The following is a 22,894-nucleotide window of genomic DNA, read 5'->3' as shown; positions in this document are numbered from 1 at the left end:
TGCATGAATGCAGGTATGTGTTAGTGCACACACACTCACAAGAGCACACACACGGACACACACACGGAATACAGTACCCACACAGACAGGCACTCTCCTAAAGGAGAGGATTGTATGTATTTCATACTTGTTGATATACGTTTAGTATGTATACAAATACTTTTGTGGCATAGATATTTCCACTTGATGATATAGAGAAGCCAAGAGATTTGAGTAGCAGACGAAGATGATAGTTAGTCTCAGTGCTCTGTGCAGTGTGTGTTTGTTGGTGTGTGTGTGTGTGTACGTGTGTTTGGATATGTGTATAGAAATATCATATAACTTAATATGATATATCCAATGTAAAATGTCCAGTGTTTCTGTTTTTGGAGTTCTACTTAAGAGAAACTTGCAATTTGCACATCTGGAGAGGTAGTCAGTTGGGTGACATTACTTTTTGACTGTGTTCAAAATATACTTTTCTCTATATAGTGCACTGGCCAAAAGTAGTGCACTATATAGGGAATAGGATGCCATTTCAGACACAACTATGTTTTCAGCTAGGTTGCACACACACACAGAACTGAAACCCCATTTTACTGAATTGTAGCAGTTATTTAACAAGTGTGATCCATGCTGATTGCTCTCTGCTCCTCATTGGACCACACCTGTGGCATGTCCAAGTCCCGCCCACTTGTTGCGTGTTTGGTTGAGAGACATTGTGGAGATGGGGGCGGGGCCACCAGCAGGTACACCTGTTGAGCTCTCTGATTGGCCGCGATTTTCAGGTGTGTTTAGGTGGTAGAAGATGTGGCAGAGAACTAGAAGTATGTAGAAGTTGCTTCTAACTACTGCTCTAGGTTCAAATGTTTAGTTCATCCGGCTAATGGTTAGTGTTAGGAGTGGGTGCAGGCCAGAGGAGGCTGGTGGGATGAGCTATAGGAGGACGGGTTCAATGTAATTGCTGGAATATTGGAACGGAGTCAAACATGTGGTTTCCATATGTTTGATACTGTTCCATATATTTCATTCCATCCATTCCAATGAGCCCGTCCTCCTATATCTCCTCCCACCAGCCTCCTCTGGTGTAGGCTAATCTGATCCTAGATCTGTGGTTAAGAACAACTCCTACGTGGACTGTGATGAAATAGGAGGATGGATGCGGGTGGTCGGCGTAGTGATGGACGGATGGATGTGTGACTTGGATGGATGGATGGATAAAGACAGATGGGTGATGGTGAGTGAGTATACACCCCCGTATAGATTTGAAAATGCTTTATTTTTTATAATAAAACAGGGTTTCTCAGATCAACACCACGGCAGTGCATCTTCATTTGTTCTTTTATAACATTGTTTTATTATGTCTTCTAAAGGTAGTTTATGAAAATGTGTGTGTGTGTGTGTGTGTGTGTGTGTGTGTGTGTGTGTGTGTGTGTGTGTGTGTGTGTGTGTGTGTGTGTGTGTGTGTGTGTGTGTGTGTGTGTGTGTGTGTGTGTGTGTAAGGGCATGATGGGTATATTAATGACTGTTCCTTCTAGAGCTTCACCAAACTGGGTAAAATAGCAGGTATTTTAACCATTAGATACAGATGCCGTATCTTAATTTGATCATCTTGTTGTTGCAGGAGTATCCCTGCACAGCAAGAAATTCTAACTTGTAGTGTATTCAAGGTTTAAAAATGCTTCTTACGTTTGTAATTTCCACTTTCAAATTTCAGACTTGATTTGCCCCGATGAAACATTTATCAACCCCTATAAAACAATCTATTAATTATAATCTACATAAAAATTATCATTTGCTGCAGGATGTTGCTGCAGGATTATTTTCCTGCTCTGTGAAACTGGCTCAATTTAAGATACGGAATCTGTATATGGTTTTGCATTCATACACATTGAACCATAATGAGACCCTGGTTGAGTTAAGTATTGTTCTGACTGACTTACCCCTCCTAAACTCTCATTATGGGAAAATACAGCAAAACAATGACACACACACCATTCACCAATCAAACCCTTTCAGGTAATGTTTTCTAGTGCAAATGCATAGCATCATGGCAGTTGTGTGTGGGCTGCTTTCCAATAGCAATAGTCAGACAACAAGCATACATTATAACCCATTAGAGTGCTCCTCCTCTCATACCTCCCTTGTATGGCCAGCCACAGATGGGGGGGTGAAGCTGTGTTTCTAGAGAGCGCACTAGTTAAAAGCCTTTCCTCTCATCTCTCTCTCTGGCTGGCTATAACATGTCAATCGTTCCTCCTAGAAGCTCTCTGCAATAAAAACCGTCTCCCTCATTGTTAGAACCAAAATAAAGAGCTGCTTCCACACACACACACACACACAAAAAAAACACACACACACACACACACACACACACACACACACACACACACACACACACACGCGCACACACACGCGCGCACACACACACACACACACACACACACACACACACACACACACACGCACACACACACGCACACACACACGCACACACACACGCACACACACACGCACACACACAGGCTCACACACAGGCTCACATACAGGCTCACATACAGGCTCACATACACCCTTCAAAGAATTCAATCAGCCGTTAACATACCAGCCTAGTCATTTCAGCAACTTTCAATTCCTATTAAGTTGTTGCAGTTGCACGGCCTGCCATTCAAAAAATTCAGGGAGATTTTCACATATGCAGTGACAGACTGTCCAGTAAGGACTACAGTACCCATGATGCTACACCCACTAGTGACCTCTAACCTCTGACTCCTAGTTCAGGAATCCATGGCCAGCCAGCCTCTGTCATACCCTCTCTAGAACCTCAGCAACCAGTTAGTTAGTTTACCCTCAGCAACCGCTAGCTACCTTCTATCAATGGCCTGGCCTTACATGTGCAACTGCCTTTTTCTTCCCCCTAGCACAGTTTCCTTCTGCTCTCTAGTTCCCACACACACACTCACTTTTTATTTTCTGTTAGAGACATATTAAGTAACAGTGTTCATGCTGCAGTGGGGATGCTTGCGTGTTGAGATGAGTGTTATGTGAACCCAGAGATTCACCACAGTTTGTTTTTCTTGTTTTAGGAGTAAACAAAATAAACACACACACGCACACGCACACACACACACACACACACATACAGGAATCCACATTCACCTGATCTGCAATGTCTGCTTAGGTCAGCTTTACAATCAAAGCAGTCAGGTTAGTTGGAGAGGTGAGAGGCGTAGTGGGCATGACAGGTAGGTAGTAGAGGACAGGACTCAAAGTAAGGGGAATGCAGTCAGGAGATTTAGCCTAATGTATAATACAATATAGTGGCTTGTTATAAGGTTGTATCCAAGTTGTACTAAAATTGTGTGAGGTTAAAATAAAGTAGTATTTAGATGGAGGGGACAGCAGAGCTTGTGGCAATTACACATTGTTATTTTAATTATATTTAGTGTTTTTTATTTCTAGTTCAGGTAGTCCCAGTTCTTATCTATCAGGATAATGATTCCCGTTGTCCTTGGAATCATACAGTATGTGCAATAGTTGTCTTTGTTTATACTTTTTTCTCTCCCATTGTTGTGCCAAGTGTATGTAGCATTGTCCCTGTCTGATGTTTGTTAACCATGTACTGTACGTGTCTTTGTCCGTACTCCTTTACTGTGCCCCTAAATTGTCTTCAATTTCATTTGCCTCACACTAGACAGATTTCTATAACTCAGGAAGGTTTAGTGCAGAGTGGGTGGATAAGAATGGAAATTGAGTGAGCATATTGCCTGTGTGTCAAGCTGGCAGCATACGCACGCCTACCGGTATGTAGAAGTATGTCTTTGACCTCAGTAAATGGAATGCTTTGTCAGTCACCGCTCCAGCTAGAAGTTCATTTACAGTCTGACTGTCAAGAAGCTAGATACACAAAACCATTCTCCATTCTGCAGTCCAGGAAAACTGTCAGTCAGAGAGTGATGTAAGATAGAGAAGAAGAAAAATAGTAATGAGTGATATCGAAAGACAGAGACATGCGCCTGGCTAGGGAGAGGTGTACTGTGCTTGTCCTTGGAGAGCCATTCTTGGGATGTTTGTGGTTTTGTGAGGGAGAGGTGAAGGACAGGTGACATGGTAGTACCATGATGTCAGTGGAAGAGGTATGTATGTAGTGTTGACATAGAGAGTCTCCCTGCCCTGGGGCTGTTGGCTTTCAGGTGGATTTACAATGTTTATCAGCCTCTGGTGAAGTAAGGGGACATTCCTGTTCCCTTAGAAAGACTTGTGCTCTGTGTTAGTACTCCTGGCCTCTGTCCAGTTTCTACTGTGTGTTGTTCATCTGCATCATGTCAATGGCTGTGTGAGAGTGTGGAGAGACATGTTTGCCTAAGGCTAGTTACATACAGGTATGTGGAAATATGTGTGTACACTTTTTTGTTTAAACTTGAGATAGGTTGTCCCCACCAGCCTTTCATAATGATGTTGTTTATTTTCTGTGTGCGTGTGTATATGTGCGTGTGTGTGTGCCTGCGTGTGCGTGTGTGTGGTGTTCTCTCCTATGGACTTTGAGATCACTAGCCCTAACCCTCAATAAGGTCCAGAGAGAAAAGACAGATGACAGAGTTATTATAACCTAATATATTAGTGGGGACCACTTTTGTAAAACCAACCAATAAAGATGCACATTTAAAGTAGCCGACTAACGGCGTAGACTTGATACTGTTTCAGCACTTTCTAAACCCAGAGGAACGGTCTAGTCTAAACCCTCATCTCAGACCAAGGCCTTTCCAGAGGTATAACATTCTATATATATATATATAGAGAGAGAGAGAGAGAGAGAGAGAGAGAGAGAGAGAGAGAGAGAGAGAGAGAGAGAGAGAGAGAGAGAGAGAGAGAGAGAGAGAGAGAGAGAGAGAGAGAGAGAGAGAGAGAGAGAGAGAGAGAGAGAGAGAGAGAGAGAGAGAGAGAGAGAGAGAGAGAGAGAGAGAGAGAGACTCTATTGGCTCCATCCCGCCTAGCGTCCGGCACGTTCTTGGGTCCAACGAGTTAAGACGCTAGGCGGGTTTCCTGGTTCCACATTATAACCAGGAAGTATTTTTCTCATGGACGCACCCTCTTTTTTTGTGTTTGGTCCTATTGTATAAAATACTTTTGCTTTCTTTATTTACCTACCTTTTCGGAATAGGACCTTTTCCTTGTCTTAGTCTCCTTTGTAGCACTCGACTCTGTCAGGAGACGTGATTGGACGTCTGTTTGGGGAATGTTTCATGTGACTTTGTGACAAGCCTCCTCATTGGAGGAGCACACACAGCTGACCTTGTTGTCTTTTTTTTATTTGCTTAATTACTTCTTGCACAAATGACAAATATAATGAATGTTGGTGTGAGCTTCAGCGTTTTGAAAAGAAAAGGCATGTGTTGTTGTTTTTATTGTTTATTGCCATGTTGTTGTTTTATTTTTGTTTATTTTTTGGCAAAAAAAAAGAGAATGGTTTTGGCACCATTTTGTGTTTAAACTGAACAGAATTCAATCAGGATTCCTTTGTTGAAACTTGACTGTTGTTTGACGTCTTGTCAATAAATGTCCGTACCGCTGGATAACCAACTCAGGCATAGAAAACTTCAATACGCCCATTAACCAAAATGGTTAAGTCGCCATCGTCATGCCCCCCCCCCCCCCGATTTAATGTTGGTGGGCTGTTCGATATGGGTTATTACTATAATTAGTTATTATATTTATATAATAAATATATAAATATAATTTATTATATAGATTATTATGATTAGGATTCTTATTGTACTGTTATATGCTGGAGATGGCTATGTGCTCTTAGTGTGGACGTTTAGTGAGGAGGCATCGGTTGTCCTGGTCCTGCAGTGAAGGCCCATCATTCAGCACATCTATCTTTATCCCACTCTATCTATAACGACCAGCTGACAGACACTCACTTACTCAGAGATACGGCCTGTTCTGTGCTCTCTGACTTCCCACCTTTGACCCCTACACACTCTGAAGCCCAGAAAAGGGTCTTCTGTCAGCTGGGGTCCAGTAAATGTTGTCTACTGGTCAGAACACACAGCCTTGTGGCTAAAGACATGTCTGGGAGTTGGACTCTCTCCGTCGACCTTTGGTTTGGCTGCTGGTCAAACTGGACATATGTGGAGACGTAAGCGGAGAGTGGTATCCGCATTACAGGCTGCAAGTCACACAGAGAGCTGAGACACAACACAAGGACTGGCAAGGCAGGCAAAGACAAACTTGGACATGATGAGAGACGGAGCCAATCAGAACCAACCAACAACCAACTCATGTTATATAGATGATGTACTCCATCACCACCAACCCATGTCTGTCACAGACCTCTATAGCAATCCAAACTGTCAGTGTATGTATTTGAGATCTGTAAGAACACACCTCTTAAGAAAAGAAGAAAAGAAGACTTGAAATATCTTAAAGAAATGGGCAAATAAATGTCCTATGATTTTTTTAAATGCTGCCAATGAATGCTCTACAAGATATTGTACTTCTGTAATATAATATTTCACACAAAAATACAAAGCCCCTACTTCCCCACTCCTCAACCTAACTGACAATGTTTGATAAAAGGGGCTAAAATAAAAACAAAGAGGTGAGTTTGTATCGGTGAGTTCTGGAACGGTAGAAACAGGAGCTCCCCCTAGTGTCTGCCCAGTGACATGACACCACACTACTCCCTACTACTCCCCTGTTGGACAGTGTCAACTCTTAACTGGTGTTGAGGGGGAGAGAAAACAATGGGTGTTCATTACAACTTGTTATGCACGCATTTCCAACCTCCTGGTTCTTTTTGCTGTTGTTGTTGTTTTTCATGTGTATTTTCCCCCAGTTCATTTTGTTGATCGAATCAAAACAGGTAAACAGATTGTATTGTACGAGGATACAGGAAGAAGGCCGGCAGATAGCGACATTGAGTCATTTTCATCTTACTGTCCAAACGCATTGTATGCAGCCGACAATACATTAGTATCCCTCGTGGACTGGTTCGTACCTAAAACATTCTCCATTCAGGCTGCAGAGGCTTCGGTTTCCTCTTTAACTTTATTAGGTGGAAGGGGGAAATATGCGAACCATTTTACACCACTAGAGTGACTAAACACTAGTCCCGGATGTTGTGTATCACGTTCAGCCAATCAGGTTGCAGGAAGCAGTCCCCCCCCCCTAACATTACGCAGCACTTTATCGCATTAGTGGAAACCAACGCTGTTCTCAGGGCGGGTCTGCCGGTTTTGACTAGCAGAAGTGACTTTTCGTAGCAGGTTACGAGAACATATGTAGCAGGTTAGGAGAATTAACGTGGCAGGTTAGGATAATTAAGTTAAGGTTAGGAAAAGGGTTAGGGTTAGCTAAAATGGAAAAATTGTCCCTGACTCGACTCAAACACATCTAGCTACAACCAGGTCTGCCCTGAGAACAGTCTTGGTTTCCACTAATGCAATGCTGCTAATGCAGCACCCTGTTTTGATAGTTTCAACTTGATTGGCTGAACACGACACAACATCCAGGATTAGCATTTAGCCACTCAAGCATTGTGGTTGAAAATGGTATGTATATTTACCCCCTTTTTCCCGCCATTAAATAAAGTTAAAGAGGATACCGAAGCCTCTGCAGCCTGAATTGAGAATGTTTCAAGTACGAACCGGTCAACGAGGGATAGTAATTTATTGCCGGCTGTATACAATGCGTTTGGACGGTAAGATGAAACTGACTCAATGTCTCCATCTGCTGGCCTTTGGGCTAGGAAGAAGCCACAGAGGTCATTCCAATGGAAGGAGTGGTCTAATGTATGTTAAGACATTGCAGTAGTAGCTAGGCTTTGTTCCCATGTCAATACTAGCATACCACTAAGGATACATGCCCAATACTTTGCTTCATTCTAAATAGTGTGCTAATGGGGATGTTGGACAGAGCTCTAGTCCCAGGGCCTAGTATACAGGTGTTGAGGATGTTGGACAAAGCTCTAGTCCCAGGGCCTAGTATACAGGTGTTGAGGATGTTGGACAGAGCTCTAGTCCCAGGGCCTAGTATACAGGTGTTGAGGATGTTGGACAGAGCTCTAGTCCCAGGGCCTAGTATACAGGTGTTGAGGATGTTGTCGTAATGAGATTAATTCCTCCATTGGGGAGGACGTGGAGTATATTTTTATGTTTCTTCTCACTTGATACTGGGCAGAAAAAGGCATAGATGAAGAAACTAGATTGGCCACAGTGTGATAATAATGGTTGGACCTACAGTACCAGTCAAAAGTTAGGACACACCTACTCATTGAAGGGTTTTACTTTATGTTTACTATTTTCTATGCCAAGAGTGTGCAAAGCTGTCATCAAGACAAAGGGTGGCTATATTTTGATTTGTTTAGCACTTTTTTGGTTACTACATGATTCCATATGTGTTATTTCATAGTTTTCATGTCTTAACTATTATTCTACAATGTAGAATCTAGTATAAATAAAGAAAAACCCTTGAATGAGTAGGTGTGTCCAAACTTTTCACTGGTACTGTATATGTGAACTATATGTTCATATTGCATATTGGAAGAGTCAGACAAGATGACTAGGGGTTTGAGTTTTCCCTGACCATGTGACTTTGAAAAGGAAAAACTCTGGTCAGATCACATATTCATGAGAAACTCAGGGCCCCAAAGATAATATGTTTAAATCAAGGTATTTTTTTGAGAATATTGTAAATTGTATATGGAATATTGCAGGAGCCATGTTAGAAAGTGACAATGTGAAAGTATGTTGAGCCAAATCTAGGTATTGTATGTCCATGATGTGGACACGGAAGATTCTGGCCTGTATCAAGTGGAGGTCTTTGGAGAGGGGAAAATGGTTTGTACCTTACTCAGTAAAATATGAAACCACACAAAGTGCGTACAGGCTTTAGATAGTTAGGAGCTGGTATCGGGGAAAAGAGAAAACCTTTCTTCTTTTGTTTTGTTATCATATGAGTGCATACTCTGTAATTTGTGTAAAATATTGTACTTGCACTAGCTTTTTATATATAAAAAAAATTACTAATTTAAAAAAGGTTACAATTGAAATTCTATTTTCTAATTGTGGTGTGTCTATTTGTAGGATACACTCAAGTCTCAAGTTTCTTGGATTTTATGGTTATTTTCTTTGATGGTGCTTGCAGGTTTTCTAGTTAGAATTAATTTCATTATTATTACGAATAATAAAACAATATTTGTGAACAAATTTGTTAAAAAATAAAATGTCTGTATACCAGTTCCAGTGTATTGTTTCAGTATACACAAACTAATAAAATAACAGTGCCAATGCAAGTTCCGGCCTTTTGATTACAGTTAGCATTTAGCTGGTTTGCTAGCCAAAACTAATTCTGTGGCACTCGTTTCCAGATGCATACTTCAGTAACTATGAGAGGAATCTACAGTACAGTAGACAACACATCTGTGGCTTGTTTTATCTGCAGAGGTTCTGTGGAAATAGTGCTCTACTGCCAGCAAACATGTAATTACCATTATCCTCTACATCCAACAAACATGTAATTACCATTATCCTCTACATCCAACAAACATGTAATTACCATTATCCTCTACATCCAACAAACATGTAATTACCATTATCCTCTACATCCAACAAACATGTAATTACCATTATCCTCTACATCCAACAAACATGTAATTACCATTATCCTCTACATCCAACAAACATGTAATTACCATTATCCTCTACATCCAACAAACATGTAATTACCATTATCCTCTACATCCAACAAACATGTAATTACCATTATCCTCTACATCCAACAAACATGTAATTACCATTATCCTCTACATCCAACAAACATGTAATTACCATTATCCTCTACATCCAACAAACATGTAATTACCATTATCCTCTACATCCAACAAACATGTAATTACCATTATCCTCTACATCCAACAAACATGTAATTACCATTATCCTCTACATCCAACAAACATGTAATTACCATTATCCTCTACATCCAACAAACATGTAATTACCATTATCCTCTACATCCAACAAACATGTAATTACCATTATCCTCTACATCCAACAAACATGTAATTACCATTATCCTCTACATCCAACAAACATGTAATTACCATTATCCTCTACATCCAACAAACACGTAGCTAGATGTTTCTCATCAAAGGGGGGCCTTCCATTTCACATTCAAACTATGTAACCTTGGCTGACTCATTGTAATTCTACCAACACACACACCCATGCGCCAGGCACACACATGCGCACACAAACACACACACACTTACCCGACACAGGCACACATACACACACACACATATCCACCCGTCACACACATACACACAGGCAAATATCTACACATCTACTCACTGCATGTTCTCTGTGCGTGTACAGATATGTTCTTCCAGAGAGTCATAGGTACACGGTGTACTGTAAAGTAGCTCGTTAATGGGCTGTGGGTGTAAGCAGACAGACAGACAGACAGACAGACGTGGCTGTCTGGAGTATCATGATGCATTAGACCTGGGCTCATTCATTTGAGTATGTGTCAGTGTAGAGGACTGCACTGAAAACAGATCAGGGCTGTTACTATGTCTGCTGACTACAACCAGGCCAGACTCGCCATTCATGGCTGGCTGTGTTCCACTATAGCCACTAGCATAGACTACTACTTAGAATGTAGCAACGTATTGGGCTTGCATTGTAAGTAGTGTGTTCGTATGGATACATATCGAGACCCTGTGCACGTGTACATGCTTGCAATTGAACTGAGTCTGAATCTATCACAAACAACATTCTTCTGTGGCTATTATCCTTAATATGAAAAATAAAGACATTGACTACTGCACATATCAATGCTTATTACCTGTATGCAGTGTTCCACAGTTTCAACAGCTGAACAAACACAACAGATCTTAATCCAGATATGTTCACATTTACTCACGACAAAGGCCTCTCAAATCCTTTTTGGGAACTCCATTACGATTACAGCAGGAAGGCTACAGTATGTTTGTTTTACAGTAATGTTTAATCCTTGAACGTTCCAGTACAGTAATACAGCGATGTAGTAAGTTAACCCAACAGCAGTGTAATACAGCGATGTAGTAAGTTAACCCAACAGCAGTGTAATACAGCGATGTAGTAAGTTAACCCAACAGCAGTGTAATACAGCGATGTAGTAAGTTAACCCAACGGCAGTGTAATACAGCGATGTAGTAAGTTAACCCAACAGCAGTGTAATACAGCGATGTAGTAAGTTAACCCAACGGCAGTGTAATACAGCGATGTAGTAAGTTAACCCAACGGCAGTGTAATACAGCGATGTAGTAAGTTAACCCAACGGCAGTGTAATACAGCGATGTAGTAAGTTAACCCAACAGCAGTGTAATACAGCGATGTAGTAAGTTAACCCAACAGCAGTGTAATACAGCGATGTAGTAAGTTAACCCAACAGCAGTGTAATACAGCGATGTAGTAAGTTAACCCAACAGCAGTGTAGTACAGTGATGTAGTAAGTTAACCCAACAGCAGTGTAATACAGCGATGTAGTAAGTTAACCCAACAGCAGTGTAGTACAGCGATGTAGTAAGTTAACCCAACAGCAGTGTAATACAGCGATGTAGTAAGTTAACCCAACAGCAGTGTAGTACAGCGATGTAGTAAGTTAACCCAACGGCAGTGTAATACAGCGATGTAGTAAGTTAACCCAACAGCAGTGTAATACAGCGATGTAGTAAGTTAACCCAACAGCAGTGTAATACAGCGATGTAGTAAGTTAACCCAACAGCAGTGTAATACAGCGATGTAGTAAGTTAACCCAACAGCAGTGTAGTACAGTGATGTAGTAAGTTAACCCAACAGCAGTGTAATACAGCGATGTAGTAAGTTAACCCAACAGCAGTGTAGTACAGTGATGTAGTAAGTTAACCCAACAGCAGTGTAATACAGCGATGTAGTAAGTTAACCCAACAGCAGTGTAGTACAGCGATGTAGTAAGTTAACCCAACAGCAGTGTAGTACAGTGATGTAGTAAGTTAACCCAACAGCAGTGTAATACAGCGATGTAGTAAGTTAACCCAACAGCAGTGTAGTACAGCGATGTAGTAAGTTAACCCAACAGCAGTGTAGTACAGTGATGTAGTAAGTTAACCCAACAGCAGTGTAATACAGCGATGTAGTAAGTTAACCCAACAGCAGTGTAGTACAGCGATGTAGTAAGTTAACCCAACAGCAGTGTAGTACAGTGATGTAGTAAGTTAACCCAACAGCAGTGTAATACAGCGATGTAGTAAGTTAACCCAACAGCAGTGTAGTACAGCGATGTAGTAAGTTAACCCAACAGCAGTGTAGTACAGTGATGTAGTAAGTTAACCCAACAGCAGTGTAGTACAGCGATGTAGTAAGTTAACCCAACAGCAGTGTAGTACAGCGATGTAGTAAGTTAACCCAACAGCAGTGTAGTACAGTGATGTAGTAAGTTAACCCAACAGCAGTGTAGTACAGCGATGTAGTAAGTTAACCCAACAGCAGTGTAATACAGCGATGTAGTAAGTTAACCCAACAGCAGTGTAGTACAGCGATGTAGTAAGTTAACCCAACAGCAGTGTAGTACAGCGATGTAGTAAGTTAACCCAACAGCAGTGTAGTACAGCGATGTAGTAAGTTAACCCAACAGCAGTGTAGTACAGCGAGTGAGTCCACAGCCCCGCAGTTAGTTAACCCAGCATTCCTGACATTCCACTGCCCTGATGGTGCTTCCCTTCTCTTCCCGCCACACCCAGAGCACTTTCACAGTCACACAGAAAGCAGAGAAAAGCAGACACTACCACACCGTATTAACCCTCTCACTGTGCTGAAGCCTGATCTTATTTAGTCAGACACATTAAGAGCTACTATAAAGTACAACACATCCTAACATTACATTCAGCAATGGCTTCATAAAGTTAAAGGCCAAGTGCCATCAAAAAAACGTGCGTTTCCTGTGTTTTATATTTTTTTCCACACTATGAGATAGGAATAATACTGTGAAATTGTGACAATTATGATAATGCCCTTTTGGTGTAAGAGCTGCTTGAAAAGACCACCTGTTTTGGTGGCATAGAGTTTTGGCCTGCCTATCACCAGGCAGTAAATTACTTAATAGACCGATAAGAAAGAGAGTTACAAACCTGTCTGCCAATAACAGCTAGTTTTCAGTTTTCACCTCCCTACTCAGACCACTCCCAGACAAGTCCTAGCAAAAAAAATGTATGCTAAGAAGCTATTTTGTTTCTTTTTGACCACTTTAATTGAAAACAATCACAGTGAGGAACTTCATTGTTACCCAGAAATGATTTGATATTGAGATAAAAACGGCTGCATTGCACCTTTAATATTATCAGTCTAGAGAGGGAATCGTCATGTAAAGCACTCAAAGCCAGCATGCAGTTATTGCAATATCTAAGTAATATCCACTGAGTATGGACAGAGTAGTAAGGTTTCAAGCAACCCTAACAGGCTCTTGCATATTTTATTTCTGCAGAGCAGACTGAATGTTTTAAATCATGTTCTGATAATATTACTCACAATTTTACATAATAACCAAATATGCAGAGCATGTTACAACAGAGGTCCAGAGAGAAACACATTTGTAGTGATGGCGGTAGGTGTGCGTGTTTTCCTGTTCGTGTGTGATTAGTGGAACATGGTGCTGGCCTGCTGTGTGACTCTGATAAAGGTGGTTCTGCGACTGAGCTCCTTCAGTTTGGCAGCTCCTACGTAGGTACAGGTGGAGCGGAGGCCCCCTAGGATATCTCTGATGGTGTTCTCTACATCTCCTCTGTAAGGAACTTCCACCGTCCTACCCTCTGACGCCCTGCAGAGGGAGAGGAGAACATCAGCACCAACTCAGTATATCTGATAACGCTGAGACAATGTTCAAGCAACATCATGGTGATGTTACTGATCATGATTACAAATCATTTTTATTCAGAGGACACTTAAACTTTGCCTTTTACATCACATTGGTAGCAGCAGTTGGATTTTGAATAACAAAGGTGGGTAAAATAAATGTATTTCACTGGGTATTATACACAAAACAATGAAGATACCATGCAACTTCACATCAACAAGTTCAATCTTCTAAGTACTAATTCTCCATCTGCCCCATCACATTAACATTCAATAGATCATTTATCAGGCCCCCTCACAGTTACATCCAACAGGTCATTTAGCAGGCCCCCTCACAGTTACATCCAACAGGTCATTTATGGGCCCCTCACAGTTACTTTCAACAGGTCATTTAGCAGGCCCCCTCACAGTAACATTCAACAGGTCATTTAGGGGCCCACTCACATTAACATTGAATAGATCATTGAGCAGGCCCCCTCACAGTAACATTCAACAGGTCATTTAGCAGGCCCCCTCACAGTAACATTCAACAGGTCATTTAGCAGGCCCCCCTCACAGTTACATCCAACAGGTCATTTAGCAGGCCCCCTCACAGTTACATCCAACAGGTCATTTATCAGGCCCCCTCACAGTAACATTCAACAGGTCATTTAGCAGGCCCCCTCACAGTTACATCCAACAGGTCATTTAGCAGGCCCCCTCACAGTAACATTCAACAGGTCATTTAGCAGGCCCCCTCACAGTTACATCCAACAGGTCATTTAGCAGGCCCCCTCACAGTTACATACAACAGGTCATTTAGCAGGCCCCCCTCACAGTAACATCCAACAGGTCATTTAGCAGGCCCCCTCACAGTTACATCCAACAGGTCATTTAGCAGGCCCCCCTCACAGTAACATCCAACAGGTCATTTAGCAGGCCCCCTCACAGTTACATCCAACAGGTCATTTAGCAGACCCCTCACAGTTACATCCAACAGGTCATTTAGCAGGCCCCCTCACAGTAACATCCAACAGGTCATTTAGCAGGCCCCCTCACAGTTACATCCAACAGGTCATTTAGCAGGCCCCCCTCACAGTAACATCCAACAGGTCATTTAGCAGGCCCCCTCACAGTTACATCCAACAGGTCATTTAGCAGGCCCCCTCACAGTAATATTCAACGGGTCATTTAGCAGGCCCCCTCACAGTAACATTCAACAGGTCATTTAGCAGGCCCCCCTCACAGTAACATCCAACAGGTCATTTAGCAGGCCCCCTCACAGTTACATCCAACAGGTCATTTAGCAGGCCCCCTCACAGTTACATCCAACAGGTCATTTAGCAGGCCCCCTCACAGTTACATCCAACAGGTCATTTAGGGGCCCCTCACAGTTACATCCAACAGGTCATTTAGCAGGCCCCCTCACAGTAACATTCAACAGGTCATTTATCAGGCCCCCTCTAATTAACATTCAATAGATCATTTAGCAGGCCCCCTCACAGTAACATTCAACAGGTCATTTAGGGGCACCATCACATTAACATTCAATAGATCATTTATCAGGCCCCCTCACAGTTACATCCAACAGGTCATTTAGCAGGCCCCCTCACAGTTACATCCAACAGGTCATTTATGGGCACCTCACAGTAACATTCAACAGGTCATTTAGCAGGCCCCCTCACAGTAACATTCAACAGGTCATTTAGCAGGCCCCCCTCACAGTAACATCCAACAGGTCATTTAGCAGGCCCCCTCACAGTTACATCCAACAGGTCATTTAGCAGGCCCCCTCACAGTTACAGTGAGGGAAAAAAGTATTTGATCCCCTGCTGATTTTGTACGTTTGCCCACTGACAAAGAAATTATCAGTCTATAATTTTAATGGTAGGTTTATTTGAACAGTGAGAGACAGAATAACAACAAAAATATCCAGAAAAATGCATGTCAAAAATGTTATAAATTGATTTGCATTTTAATGGGGGAAATAAGTATTTGACCCCTTCTCAATCAAAAAGATTTCTGGCTCCCAGGTGTCTTTCATACAGGTAACGAACGGAGATTAGGAGCACACTCTTAAAGGGAGTGCTCCTAATCTCAGTTTCTTACCTATATAAAAGACACTTGTCCACAGAAGCAATCAATCAATCAGATTCCAAACTCTCCACCATGGCCAAGACCAAAGAGCTCTCCAAGGATGTCAGGGACAAGATTGTAGACCTACACAAGGCTGGAATGGGCTACAAGACCATCGCCAAGCAGCTTGGTGAGAAGGTGACAACAGTTTCTGTGATTATTCGCAAATGGAAGAAACACAAAAGAACTGTCAATCTCCCTCAGCCTGGGGCTCCATGCAAGATCTCACCTCGTGGAGTTGCAATGATCATGAGAACGGTGAGGAATCAGCCCAGAACTACACAGGAGGATCTTGTCAATGATCTCAAGGCAGCTGGGACCATAGTCATCAAGAAAACAATTGGTAACACACTATGCCGTGAAGGACTGAAATCCTGCAGCGCCCGCAAGGTCCCCCTGCTCAAGAAAGCACATATACATGCCCGTCTGAAGTTTGCCAATGAACATCTGAATGATTCAGAGGACAACTGGGTGAACGTGTTGTGGTCAGATGAGACCAAAATTGAGTTCTTTGGCATCAACCCAACTTGCCGTGTTTGGAGGAGGAGGAATGCTGCCTATGACCCCAAGAAACCATCCCCACCGTCAAACATGGAGGTGGAAACATTATGCTTTGGGGGTGTTTTTCTGCTAAAGGGACAGGACAACTTCACCGCATCAAAGGGACGATGGACGGGGCCATGTACCGTCAAATCTTGGGTGAAAACCTCCTTCCCTCAGCCAGGGTATTGAAAATGGGTCGTGGATGGGTATTCCAGCATGACAATGACCCAAAACACACGGCCAAGGCAACAAAGGAGTGGCTCAAGAAGAAGCACATTAAGGTCCTGGAGTGGCCTAGCCAGTCTCCAGACCTTAATCCCATAGAAAATCTGTGGAGGGAGCTGAAGGTTTGAGTTGCCAAACGTCAGCCTCGAAACCTTAATGACTTGAAGAAGATCTGCAAAGAGGAGTGGGACAAAATCCCTCCTGAGATGTGTGCAAACCTGGTGGCCAACTACAAGAAACGTCTGACCTCTGTGAATGCCAACAAGGGTTTTGCCACCAAGTACTAAGTCATGTTTTGCAGAGGGGTCAAATACTTATTTCCCTCATTAAAATGCAAATCAATTAATAACATTTTTGACATGCGTTTTTCTGGATTTTTTTGTTGATATTCTGTCTCTCACTGTTCAAATAAACCTACCATTAAAGTTATAGACTGATCATTTCTTTGTCAGTGGGCAAACGTAAAAAATCAGCAGGGGATCAAATACTTTTTTCCCTCACTGTACATCCAACAGGTCATTTATCAGGCCCCCTCACAGTAACATTCAACAGGTCATTTAGCAGGCCCCCTCACAGTTACATCCAACAGGTCATTTAGCAGGCCCCCTCACAGTAACATTCAACAGGTCATTTAGCAGGCCCCCTCACAGTTACATCCAACAGGTAATTTAGCAGGCCCCCTCACAGTTACATCCAACAGGTCATTTAGCAGGCCCCCCTCACAGTAACATCCAACAGGTCATTTAGCAGGCCCCCTCACAGTTACATCCAACAGGTCATTTAGCAGGCCCCCCTCACAGTAACATCCAACAGGTCATTTAGCAGGCCCCCTCACAGTTACATCCAACAGGTCATTTAGCAGGCCCCCTCACAGTTACATCCAACAGGTCATTTAGCAGGCCCCCTCACAGTAACATCCAACAGGTCATTTAGCAGGCCCCCTCACAGTTACATCCAACAGGTCATTTAGCAGGCCCCCCTCACAGTAACATCCAACAGGTCATTTAGCAGGCCCCCTCACAGTTACATCCAACAGGTCATTTAGCAGGCCCCCTCACAGTAATATTCAACGGGTCATTTAGCAGGCCCCCTCACAGTAACATTCAACAGGTCATTTAGCAGGCCCCCCTCACAGTAACATCCAACAGGTCATTTAGCAGGCCCCCTCACAGTTACATCCAACAGGTCATTTAGCAGGCCCCCTCACAGTTACATCCAACAGGTCATTTAGCAGGCCCCCTCACAGTTACATCCAACAGGTCATTTAGGGGCCCCTCACAGTTACATCCAACAGGTCATTTAGCAGGCCCCCTCACAGTAACATTCAACAGGTCATTTATCAGGCCCCCTCACATTAACATTCAATAGATTTTTGGCAGGCCCCCTCACAGTAACATTCAACAGGTCATTTAGGGGCCCCATCACATTAACATTCAATAGATCATTTATCAGGCCCCCTCACAGTTACATCCAACAGGTCATTTAGCAGGCCCCCTCACAGTTACATCCAACAGGTCATTTATGGGCCCCTCACAGTTACTTTCAACAGGTCATTTAGCAGGCCCCCTCACAGTAACATTCAACAGGTCATTTAGGGGCCCACTCACATTAACATTGAATAGATCATTTAGCAGGCCCCCTCACAGTAACATTCAACAGGTCATTTAGCAGGCCCCCTCACAGTAACATTCAACAGGTCATTTAGCAGGCCCCCTCACAGTAACATTCAACAGGTCATTTAGCAGGCCCCCTCACAGTTACATCCAACAGGTCATTTAGCAGGCCCCCTCACAGTAACATTCAACAGGTCATTTAGCAGGCCCCCTCACAGTTACATCCAACAGGTCATTTAGCAGGCCCCCTCACAGTTACATCCAACAGGTCATTTAGCAGGCCCCCCTCACAGTAACATCCAACAGGTCATTTAGCAGGCCCCCTCACAGTTACATCCAACAGATCATTTAGCAGGCCCCCCTCACAGTAACATCCAACAGGTCATTTAGCAGGCCCCCTCACAGTTACATCCAACAGGTCATTTAGCAGACCCCTCACAGTTACATCCAACAGGTCATTTAGCAGGCCCCCTCACAGTAACATCCAACAGGTCATTTAGCAGGCCCCCTCACAGTTACATCCAACAGGTCATTTAGCAGGCCCCCCTCACAGTAACATCCAACAGGTCATTTAGCAGGCCCCCTCACAGTTACATCCAACAGGTCATTTAGCAGGCCCCCTCACAGTAACATTCAACAGGTCATTTAGCAGGCCCCCCTCACAGTAACATCCAACAGGTCATTTAGCAGGCCCCCTCACAGTTACATCCAACAGGTCATTTAGCAGGCCCCCTCACAGTTACATCCAACAGGTCATTTAGCAGGCCCCCTCACAGTTACATCCAACAGGTCATTTAGCAGTCCCCCTCACAGTAATATTCAACGGGTCATTTAGCAGGCCCCCTCACAGTAACATTCAACAGGTCATTTAGCAGGCCCCCTCACAGTTACATCCAACAGGTCATTTGACAGGTCCCCTCACAGTTACATCCAACAGGTCATTTAGGGGCCCCTCACAGTTACATCCAACAGGTCATTTCACAGGCCACTCACATTAACATTGAATAGATCATTTAGCAGGCCCCCTCACAGTAACATTCAACAGGTCATTTAGCAGGCCCCCTCACAGTTACATCCAACAGGTCATTTAGCAGGCCCCCTCACAGTTACATCCAACAGGTCATTTAGCAGGCCCCCTCACAGTAACATTCAACAGGTCATTTAGCAGGCCCCCTCACAGTTACATCCAACAGGTCATTTAGCAGGCCCACTCACAGTTACATCCAACAGGTCATTTAGCAGGCCCCCTCACAGTTACATCCAACAGGTCATTTAGCAGGCCCCCTCACAGTAATATTCAACGGGTCATTTAGCAGGCCCCCTCACAGTAACATTCAACAGGTCATTTGACAGGCCCCCTCACAGTTACATCCAACAGGTCATTTAGGGGCCCCTCACAGTTACATCCAACAGGTAATTTGACAGGCCCACTCACATTAACATTGAATAGATCATTTAGCAGGCCCCCTCACAGTAACATTCAACAGGTCATTTAGCAGGCCCCCTCACAGTTACATCCAACAGGTCATTTAGCAGGCCCCCTCACAGTTACATCCAACAGGTCATTTAGCAGGCCCCCTCACAGTAACATTCAACAGGTCATTTAGCAGGCCCCCTCACAGTTACATCCAACAGGTCATTTAGCAGGCCCCCTCACAGTTACATCCAACAGGTCATTTAGCAGGCCCCCTCACAGTAACATTCAACAGGTCATTTAGCAGGCCCCCTCACAGTTACATCCAACAGGTCATTTGACAGGCCCCCTCACAGTAACATTCAACAGGTCATTTAGCAGGCCCCCTCACAGTTACATCCAAAAGGTCATTTAGCAGGCCCCCTCACAGTAACATTCAACAGGTCATTTAGCAGGCCCCCTCACAGTAACATTCAACAGGTCATTTAGCAGGCCCCCTCACAGTAACATTCAACAGGTCATTTAGCATGCTCTTGCCCATATTGACTGATAGTGGTTGGTAGGTGACTGTGTCTCACCTGTACTCGGCCACTCCCCCTACGTATTTCTTCATGGCGGTGTCGGAGCTCATCCCATAGAACAGCTTGACCTTCTTGCCATCCTTCTGGACGACCTCACCCAGACACTGGTCGTGTCCCGCCAGCATGCCCCCCATCATCACAAAGTCAGCCCCTGCACCTGTGGATGAGGATGGAAGCCAATCAGCAACCAGCCATGGACAAGATCAGCTAGTTCAAAATGGTGTCTCCTCGTTGAACAAGGCCCTGCTGTTAATACAGTCTAACGACCATTCACGCTCAATGTACGAACGGCAGTTATGAAGTCAGGTGGTTCTGTTAGGATAGGGTCTGCTGGTTTTTGTTTTTTCCTTCCAATTAAGACCTAGACAACCAGGTGAGGGGAGTTCCTTACTAATCAGTGACCTTAATTCATCAATCAAGTACAAGGGAGGAACGAAAACCTGCAGACACTCGGCCCTCTGGTGGAATGTGTTTGACACGTGTGTTAGGGGGTCCACATACCGAAAGCTTTAGCCACGTCGCCTGGGCAACTGCAGCCACCATCCTGTGGAAGAGAAAGACATTGTTGGAGTTGTCCAGCTTTTAGATTTTAATGTGGTCATCACTTTGCAATTTCAATAATGGTTAGAGCGTTGGGCCAGTAACCGAAAGGTTGCTAGATCGAGGTAAATATCTGTCATTCTGACCTGAACAAGGCAGTTAACCCACTGTTCCTAGGCCATCATTGTAAATAAGAATTTGTTCTTAACTGACTTGACTAGTTAAATAAAGATAAAATAAAAATGTTTGCTTCTTTCCATTTTAAGACTAATACCGCCCTCTAGAGGTAACACGTTGCTACAGAAATTATCGCACCAAAATGTGTTTGTCATGGCTGCTTCTGTATTACTAACAAATAGAGAAATGCCTCAAACAACTTGTCATCCAATACTTTGTCAGTCCCTGACCCAACCCCAAGACAACTTAATTTTGAGATGACTCAAACAACTGGATAGCATATCTACAGTCTAGTGTGTGTATTCAAAGGGGGGGTCTCACTGAGATAATATGTCCCTTGAGGCCGTGGGCGGAGTCTGCACACTCGATAACAGCGCTGAGCTGAGGGTAGCCCACCCCGGTCTTGATACGGGTGGTGCACACTGAGCCTGTCAATAGAGACGTTATTCATTATTACTGTTACATATCAAAGAAGTTCATTAATACAACACCATAATATAGTCTATTGTAATTCCTCACCCCGGTCATTACAACATCCCTTTATGCTGCATTAGAGGATTTATTGAATGTCTTTGTTTGTTGCCCGAAGCAGTTAGGTAGATTGGCGTGTGTGTAGAGATGGAACAGATGTGGACAGTCTCCTTGCCTCCGGGAACACTTAGATTCATGCACCCACCTTGCCAGGGGGAACACTTAAACTGAAGAACCCACCTGGCCCGATGCCCACTTTGATGATGTCAGCGCCAGAGAGAATGAGCTCCTCCACCATCTCCCCTGTTACCACGTTGCCAGCCTGCGCACGCACGTACACACACGCACGCACGCACGCACGCACGCACGCACGCACGCACGCACGCACACACACACACACACACACACACACACACACACACACACACACACACACACACACACACACACACACACACACAGGGAAAATAAAGAGACACAGGCCTCCAGGTTAGATAATAGTAATTATTAGGACATTTCTGTCTTGTTAAACAGACTAAGGTACAACCTCATACCCTCCATGACCTTTTAGAAGGAACAACCTCACCCTCCATGACCTTTTAGAAGGAACATCTCACCCTCCATGACCTTTTAGAAGGTACAACCTCACCCTCCATGACCTTTTAGAAGGTACAACCTCACACCCTCCATGACCTTTTAGAAGGAACAACCTCACACCCTCCATGACCTTTTAGAAGGAACAACCTCACACCCTCCATGACCTTTTAGAAGGAACAACCTCACCCTCCATGACCTTTTAGAAGGTACAACCTCACACCCTCCATGACCTTTTAGAAGGTACAACCTCACCCTCCATGACCTTTTAGAAGGTACAACCTCACACCCTCCATGACCTTTTAGAAGGAACAACCTCACACCCTCCATGACCTTTTAGAAGGTACAACCTCACCCTCCATGACCTTTTAGAAGGAACAACCTCACCTTCCATGACCTTTTAGAAGGTACAACCTCACCCTCCATGACCTTTTAGAAGGAACAACCTCACACCCTCCATGACCTTTTAGAAGGTACAACCTCACACCCTCCATGACCTTTTAGAAGGAACAACCTCACACCCTCCATGACCTTTTAGAAGGTACAACCTCACACCCTCCATGACCTTTTAGAAGGTACAACCTCACACCTTCCATGACCTTTTAGAAGGTACAACCTCACCCTCCATGACCTTTTAGAAGGTACAACCTCACACCTTCCATGACCTTTTAGAAGGTACAACCTCACCCTCCATGACCTTTTAGAAGGTACAACCTCACACCCTCCATGACCTTTTAGAAGGTACAACCTCACACCCTCCATGACCTT

The 22,894-nt window shown here is 43.6% G+C and overlaps 1 protein-coding gene across 1 annotated transcript in view; it reads right to left on the bottom strand.

The window, feature by feature from the left end:
• Window positions 1-13,227: 13,227 nt before the first annotated feature.
• gmpr (guanosine monophosphate reductase) overlaps window positions 13,228-22,894 on the bottom strand; it is a 22,345-nt gene continuing 12,678 nt past the window's right edge. The window contains exons 5-9 of the mRNA XM_071368512.1: window positions 21,773-21,854; window positions 21,383-21,489; window positions 20,846-20,888; window positions 20,342-20,501; window positions 13,228-13,818 (exon numbers count right to left, since the gene is read on the bottom strand). Of these exons, the coding sequence (XP_071224613.1) occupies window positions 13,638-13,818; window positions 20,342-20,501; window positions 20,846-20,888; window positions 21,383-21,489; window positions 21,773-21,854 (573 nt within the window). The 3' untranslated portion in view covers window positions 13,228-13,637. The remainder of the gene's footprint in view (window positions 13,819-20,341; window positions 20,502-20,845; window positions 20,889-21,382; window positions 21,490-21,772; window positions 21,855-22,894) is intronic.

The sequence above is a fragment of the Salvelinus alpinus genome, chromosome 26 (assembly GCF_045679555.1).
Source record: "Salvelinus alpinus chromosome 26, SLU_Salpinus.1, whole genome shotgun sequence".
Classification (NCBI taxonomy): domain Eukaryota; kingdom Metazoa; phylum Chordata; class Actinopteri; order Salmoniformes; family Salmonidae; genus Salvelinus; species Salvelinus alpinus.
The sequence above is the reverse complement of the archived record's forward strand: the minus strand, read 5'-3'. Positions and strand labels throughout refer to the sequence as shown.